An 8,109-nucleotide genomic window follows, 5' to 3' on the forward strand; every position below is an offset into this window, starting at 1 on the left:
TTGCCTGTGATTTGAATAAGCATTTTTCTGCGTTTTTCAAATCGCAATTTTTTAAAAACGCAGTTTCCAAAAGGTTCATTTTCTACGATTTGGTTTAAAATTGCACTTTTTCTCTACGAAATCGCAATCTCAAACACACCATTCGTCATGTATTTTATTTGTGGGACTCATCATTACATAAAATAAGAGAGTATTGAATAATTTTTAATTTTGGCAACTCAGAATCTCAGATGATTAAAGCATTTGTCCACAGGTTGTTTACGGTTTGCACAGTGGCGGATCCAGACTTGACAATTTGGAGGGGTCAAATTGAAAACAAAAAATTTAGGGGAGCCAATTTTTTTTTTTTTTTTTTTAAATAAAAAAAAAGGAAGAAAAATCTTGGACTTGGGGGGCAGGCCCCCCTGCCCCTTAATGGATCCGCCCTTGGGTGTGCAATTGAAAGACATTCCTCAACCATAGATCGCTAATAATGCATCAGTGCATTAATGGTGCTTGAGGAAGAAACTATACAAAGGCAAAGACAGGGACAATGACATGACGAATCTAAAAATAAGTAGATGATGTCAAATCCACTTTTCATCTGTATTTACTGTGTCGTATATTGAGAATAAAGTTAAAAAGAAAAGAAAAAGTTAAATTTCTCTCAAGGAAAGTGGGCTAAATCCGCTGAACCTTAGCCTTTGAGATAAAATTTGAGGCTGCCCTTCCAGAAACTTTACCTTCTCCTTGACTTCCTTGACCTCCAAATAATTGCTGAAGGGGTTGGGCAAATTTGGTATGGAATTTTGGGTGGAGAAATATCGGGGACACTGCAATTCATTTACAAACATAATTGGTAATCAATGCAAAGGCTTGTTTGTGACTTTAGCTTGTACGTACGTGAGACATATATGAAACATTTTCAAAGATAAATCTAAAACATTCTCCGGATTTGCGTACACATGCATATTAATTAAAAACTTGTTTGATGTTTAAGGTTGCAAGCAAATACGAGAGAGAGAGAGACAGAGAGAGGGTAATCTTACTGTAATCTGGCAATCTCGATCTGCGAAAAGTCCATGTTAGTTGGACTGTCTAATGCTGCTACCACATTGGTCTTCGTCCTAACCGGTGATGAAGCTGGTTGTTTCACGCCAAGCACTCTGCAATTCAAGTTGTCGTGGGCCATTGCCAGCCTACGAACAAAAACATTGCTTTGAGTTTAATTAGTTTCTCAGCTTATCCTGACATGCATAAATAATGCTCATGTTTCGTAGATATAGGATTGGAGCTCTCTCTCATTTACTTAGTGGCTTTGGGCATAAACATCATTAAATTCCTCTAATTAATCAGTGATTGAATAGCAAAAAAATTCATTTAATTAATGTATCAAAATCAAAATTTACATTTCCAGTATTGTTGTGTTAATAAAACATAAGAAAATTAATCAAACTTAACTAGGGTGTCACCCAAATATTTAAAATGACTAATGCTGCACTTTATATTCATATTATGACACCAGTTAACATGACGTGTTTTAAATAATTTATATATATCTTTTGTTTTTTTAAATAATTAACTGATATTTAAACCACTTAAAACACGTAATATCAATTAAGATGATTCATGTGAAAATGTATTCATATGAAAATGGCCTATGATTTAGTCATTTCCAACCATGTATGAAGAAAGGTCATTCATCGATCATCCAATCATCTCCCCAATCATACTGATTTCTGAGGAATAGGCCATTCCCTAAGTGGAGCCCCCAAAGTTTCTTAGTTGTTTTACAACCATAAACACTCCACGTGTGTGGCCAAGGCATTAGGGGACAGTCTATGAACCTTACGCATTTTGATTCATACATACATATATATATATAAATATATATATATATATATATGCCTCTTTCAAGGCAAGTACTGGGATTCATTTCAGACAAGAATTTGGGTCTTAGCTAGGCTTTAGAATCTGAACAGGCGCGCGTTAAGTAACGCATTCCAAAATGCATGGGTAATAATGAGTTCCTTTTAAGTGTCTTTATGTGCATGACAGAGCCATAAGCTCTTATAGACGGAGGGACTAATAGCTAAAATTATTTTTTTTTTTTTTTATAGAAATTAGTAGGCTAAATTTTTATTTTTTAGAAAAAAAAAAAAAAATTTCCAACCTTATAAATTTTTTGTTTTTTTTAAGAAATTGAGAGGGTTCTTTTATGCTGACATGATACCTTATTTTTAATAAAGAAAAATTACAACTTTATTTATTTCTTCTATTTTTATTAAAAAATATATGATGTCATGTCTGCATAAAAAAAAAATTCTAAAAAAACATGAAAATGATTTCTAGCTTTTTTGGGGTAAAAATAATGTGAAAATTACCAAATTAAAGCCCATCCATCATCAGACAGTTGACCATTTCTTGTGGAACCTTCCCAGGACGCACACATTAATATCAGTTATTAAAAAGCTTTTTAATTTAATTTAATTTCTAGGTTTTATTGATCCATTAATAACAATATTATAACATGCATGATCGGGGTTGAATTGAAATAAAGAAAATACTTGACATCCTAACACTTGTTTTTCAGAATTTGGTTCTAATATAATGTGTTATAATCTTATGAGATTGTGACACATTTTTCAAAATGATATATCTCATGAAATTGTGACACATTAAGTTAGAATCAAATTTTGAAAAAAAAGGTTTGAATGTCTAACCTTCATCTTGAAATAAATCCTGTCACCTATATCATTAATCATGAAGATAAGGAGGACCCATATAGTTATGGAGGATCAACATCACAATTATGAATTATTCCAAGGTTTCTAATAATAAATTTACTGCACAAACAAGTTGGAAATTAATTTGAATGTGAAACTTACTTGTAAAGAAAGCTTTGGTCATGGAGTCCAACCACAAGCGCCGAAGCTCCGATCTCTCGCACCATGGCTGAAATCTTCCTACCTTCTTGATCACCCTCGGTCACAACGATCTCAACCTTTGTCTGTACGTAACACAACCCTACGATTATCGTATTGATCATGATCATCATATATATCAATTTGAACATGTATATGTATATAATCAATTACACAGATCGATATTATATCTAAATTGTTCATGTTGGAGTAGCTAGCTAATTAAGTGTACGTACGTTGGGGAAGTTGTTGCAGATGACGTCTTTGAAGGAGAGGGCCAATTGGAAGCCTTTGAGGCGGAGGAGGCGAGCTTTCTTTTTGTTTTTGGATCTTGCGGAGGGAAAGACATGGAGGAGAGTGACTAAGTCGCCGTAGCGAAGGAGGTTGTGGAGAGCCCATTGGAGGGCAGTTCTTGCTGCGTCCACGTCTTCCACGACTACCACTATTTTCCTCACATCCATCCCCTGCCCCTCTCTCTCTCTCTCTCTCTCTCTAGCCTTTTATGAGCTGCTTTGTTTGTCAAACGCCATTCTACTCGTGAGTTGTCTCTTTCTACACTTCACAAACACAAACGATTGCAATGCCCCTCTCTCTCTCTCTCTCTCTCTCTCTCTCTCCAGGTTAGCCAAATTAGGATAATGAAAATTTAATTGGGTAGGTTAAAAACAACCATTCTTAATTATTAATAGATTGTTCAAAAAGTCTAGGTTAGCCAAATTAGGATCATAAAAAATTGACTATGTTGAAACACCACTCTTAAATATTATTAATTGTAGTGCAAGATTCTTAAAAATTTTATGGGTGCGCTTACTCAAATTTCTATTAGACAATACTTCTTTTTGTCTGTAAGTAAGCTTCATGGCCCTTCTGCTTGCTCTTACTGGCCAAGTTTTTTTTTTTTTTTTTCTGTGCAACTTTCAACGAGTGAGTGTTATTATAATCACGCTCAAAATAGAATATTACCAAAAAATTAATAAATTATGCATTTTTTCATTAACATTTTTGGGTCTAAATTACTCTTGGATTAGTATAGAACATATCAATGAGGACTAAGGTAGAAAATCAAAGCATCTAAGATGTTTCACGTATTATATATATAGTGAAATCTTGCGCTTGACTTTTTTTAAACATGCGGAAGAGAATTACAACAAAAATGAGGCATTATATATAAGAAAAAGAAATGAAGAGAATCAACGATCATCTCAACCTATATATATAAAATCTAATTTATTAGGAGTAGTTATGGGGTGGAAGAGCCACAAGGTTTTTTATTATATATACAAGTAAAGAACTCCTTGTAGTCCAGGTTGACCCATCTCAGCCGTTGATAATGGTAGTCTGACTTTTAATTGCATCCTAATTAATGCTCCTGATGAATCAATGACAGGTGTCCTCCAGTGCAGACATGAATCTGCATCCCCTCATAATTAAACCGTAGGATCAGGTGAATTGTAATCCACAAAAAACGCTCAGCAAGCACGTAGTGCATCATTGGCTGACGGGGGGGAGGAGTATATGATATATGAACGAACCACTTCACTTGGTACTTATCTATAAACAAATAAATAACTACGGAGACGGGGGAGAATAATTTAATTAAATAAAAAGAAACGCTTCGATCAGTGGGTGTCCGGTACTTTCTTTCGTTTTTTCATTAATTTAGTGAGGCACGACCAGGGCATAATGGCTGTGTCGTCACATACGGGTTTAGGTTTCGTTCGATTGTGTCTCGCTCTTCTTGTTGTCGCTTAATTTAATCGTCTTTTGGTCTTAACTCTCGTGCATCAACTTTGCGTGACACGTACATCCCGTATAAAATATTAGGATTGCATTATATATTTAAATTAAGCAATGGGGGTTACTAAATAACCCACCCAAAAATAAATACATAAACAAATATTTATAAGTTTGAGTGGCAGTGCGCATCGGAAATGGTCCAGGTCCAATTTTTTTCTTTTTAGTAATGCTAGTGTAAAGAGTAGCTATCACACCTAGGGTTGAAATAATCGCCATAATAACCGTTCGCTAACTGTCTATAATCACTAACTGCAAAATCGATTTTAAAAGAGATTGAAAATAACCCCTAACTACCCTAGCGGGGCGTTTAGCGGTTTTTGAAAATGTGGTTACCTTTATATATATATATGAAACGATGTCATTTTGGTGTTTAACATCAAAACGGCGTCGTTTCACTCTAGGGTTAAGGAACCACAACTCTCATCTCTATTCTCTCATTTCCTCTCATGCACACCGCCCGCCTTAGTTCCTAAATCCTAACCTCTCATCTCTCTCTCTCACCGTCGCATTCACTGTTGCCCCTCGCCGCCACACTGCCTTGCTCTGCCCTCGCTGGACTGGGCATCCCTCATGCAGGTATCATCAACTGATTCAATATCTTTTGATTTTTTTTTTTGGATTATTTATTTATTTATTTAATTTTATGAATTGGAGTGCCGATGGTGTTGTTAGAGTGTGGGGGATTTGGCCTTAATAGTAAAGCTTTGAGAATTTTCACATGCATTTCTGTTTTGAGAACAAATCAGTTACTGTCAAAACCTACTCTTGATATAGAAAAGAAGGGGTAATTAACTTTTCCCCCATGAATTACAAAAAAATGCGCAATGCCCCCATGAACTACCAACTCGACCAAAATAGAGCATTCAACTACCAAAGACAACCCTTTTCCCCCCTTCCGGCAGTCAAAGAGGTTAAAACAAACGGTCAACGTGACCGTCATACGCCATTTTATCCTCATTTTCTTCCTCTTTTCCCCCCATAAACTACCACCATCTTCCTCTTTCCCCCCCATGAACTACCACTATCTTCAAACATGCCTCCATGTAAAACAGCACATGATCCGTTGACTGTTTCTTTTAACCCCTCTAACTAACGGAAGGGGGAAAAATGGTTGTCTTTAGTAGTTGAATGCTCTATTTTGATCGAGTTGGTAGTTCATGGGGGCATCGCACATTTTTTGGTTGTTCATGGGGGGAAAAGGTAATTACCCCAAAAAAAGAAAATTTAGCATCATCTCACTACTAGTTTGACCAAGAGTTTTACATGCAGTTTTTGTTGTGAAAACTTAAAAAAAAAACGAATTTAAAAAAATTGTCTCTCGTTCACTGCTATCTTCCCCACAGATGCAAACAAACTTTCAAGCTATTCCTTCTTATGAATAATCATTGATTCTAATATGGTTTTAAGGTGTGAAAAATGGCTTGAATAAAAATATGGCTATGTTTAGCTTCGTAGCTTTTTTTACTCGAGTTAGTAAGTCTTTGGAGTGTTTTGCACTTCATACCTTGAAACCATCTGGTTTGGGAGTCATTGGACTAATACTAGATACATGAGCCAATTAGGCATTGTACAGCCTAATAAAAGAGAATAAACAATATCTTCATGCCTTGGTTACTTCATCTAATAGGGATTCTAATAAATTTTTAGGTATTAAGTTATTCACATTGAAATCAATTTGAAGCCTCATAAATGTGTGTTAGTTCATTTCACACCAACTTGAACTTCGGTTTTCTCTGTTAGTCATTGGTAAATGTGTAGAGTATGGAATTCTTAAGGGCTCGAGCGCACTTGGAGGCAGCAGAACTAGTAGTAGGGCAAAACCAGAAAAGGAAAATCTTTTCTTTCTCCTACTTGGACTACAATTCCTAGACAGCCACAAAATTAAGTAGGGTTTCTCTTGTACTCTATAAATACACCTCCAATTGGTGCATTAGAAACAACTTTTTAGAAAATATAAATCAATAGGATTAGTGGCTAGGGTTTGGTGAAAAGAATTCTTATTTTTTAGCAGTTTCTTGGAATGGAATTATCTTCAACAAAGGGGATTTACCAACATCTCCATGAGTAGCTAAATCCTTCATAGGGTATTGATGTAGCCCTCTCCGAATTAATAATGGTGTAATTGTATTTTCTCTTGGGAATTTCACATCTTGAGTATTTGTTGTTTAATCTTGAGAATATTTCTTAATGTCTAAAGTCGATTTTGATAAATCTTTTATCTTGTCTTAAATTTTATTTTATTTTTATCTTGATTGAAATCAACGTTCATATTTTCTGTGATTGTATGAAAAATGGTTTTACAACGATATTAATGGACAAGAAATCATGAGGGTTTGATAGGCCATGCCTAGGAAGAATAAATTGTTTTACACCATAGTTAGTTTAATTTAGGTAAATCAATTTATTCTTACCGAAAGATGAGTTATGCTTATTCCTTGATTACGTGTATGCTAATTAAGAATTTTGATATTTCATACCTAGGGAAGACGGATTGTACTGCATCTTAGTGGCTAGGTGGACGATCTGTTCCAAACAAAAATGGATTATTCTTATTTCTTAATACAAGTAGTTTCTTTATGACATCGTTGGGTGCTTGACACACACTCACGAGTCCTAATACTCATGTTCATGTCATTCCCTTTATAATTGCAATTTACCATTAATATAGGTTAGTGGTGAAATCAATACCCTATCTTTCTCTTTACTAAATTCTCATTTACTTTTGCGTACATTAGTGATAGTTGGTACAAAAACAATCAACTACTTGAGGTTCGACACCCTTACATAGACCTTATCTTACAAAGCTTCGTTCTGTTGCGAGTGGTTTAATTTATTGATATGCTCATGACCACATCATAGACCAATGACAAAAACCATAGCGATTTGGTTCTATTTCTAGATTGGCACTTCAAGAGGCTGAAATTTCCCAATTGGCCTTTAGTGTTTAGCTTTCACAAGCTAGCACGAAGGACATTGTGCAACATACTTAGCAATATTTTATTTCATGCCACACTACCAAAACTTCATTTTCAAATCATGACACATCTTGTTGTTGCCGAGATGAACAATGTACCATGTTTGATGAGCTTCATCAAGAGTTTTTCTTCTCAACTTAACATCCATCATTGGGAATGACTGTCCTACCATCTTTCATTTACAACTCTCAATTTGGGTTGAAATAGAATCCAGTTGCTTCTCCCCGAATGGTTTCCCTAAGCTGATCTTGTTTGGGGCTAACGATTCAACCACTATAGCTGCCAGAACTTGTGTCCTGTTAGTTAGTACATCTTTAACTTGTATACTATAGCAAACTATTGGGCTAGCTCCCCGATGACCACTGCTGGATTAGTCTCATCATCACAAGATTTCCTACGCAGTGCATCGGCCACAACATTAGCTCTACCGGGAT

General features: G+C 35.4%; 1 protein-coding gene across 1 annotated transcript; it reads right to left on the reverse strand.

Moving 5' to 3' along the window:
• Positions 1-538: 538 nt before the first annotated feature.
• LOC133866914 (uncharacterized) lies at positions 539-3,441 on the reverse strand. The gene is made up of 4 exons (XM_062303571.1): positions 3,140-3,441; positions 2,868-2,989; positions 1,029-1,178; positions 539-812 (listed from the first exon to the last, which is right to left on the reverse strand). Exons 1-4 carry the CDS (start codon positions 3,362-3,364, stop codon positions 719-721), a joined length of 591 nt encoding a protein of 196 aa, XP_062159555.1. The 5' UTR covers positions 3,365-3,441; the 3' UTR covers positions 539-718.
• Positions 3,442-8,109: the final 4,668 nt, after the last annotated feature.

Source organism: Alnus glutinosa, chromosome 4, assembly GCF_958979055.1.
Source record: "Alnus glutinosa chromosome 4, dhAlnGlut1.1, whole genome shotgun sequence".
NCBI lineage: Eukaryota > Viridiplantae > Streptophyta > Magnoliopsida > Fagales > Betulaceae > Alnus > Alnus glutinosa.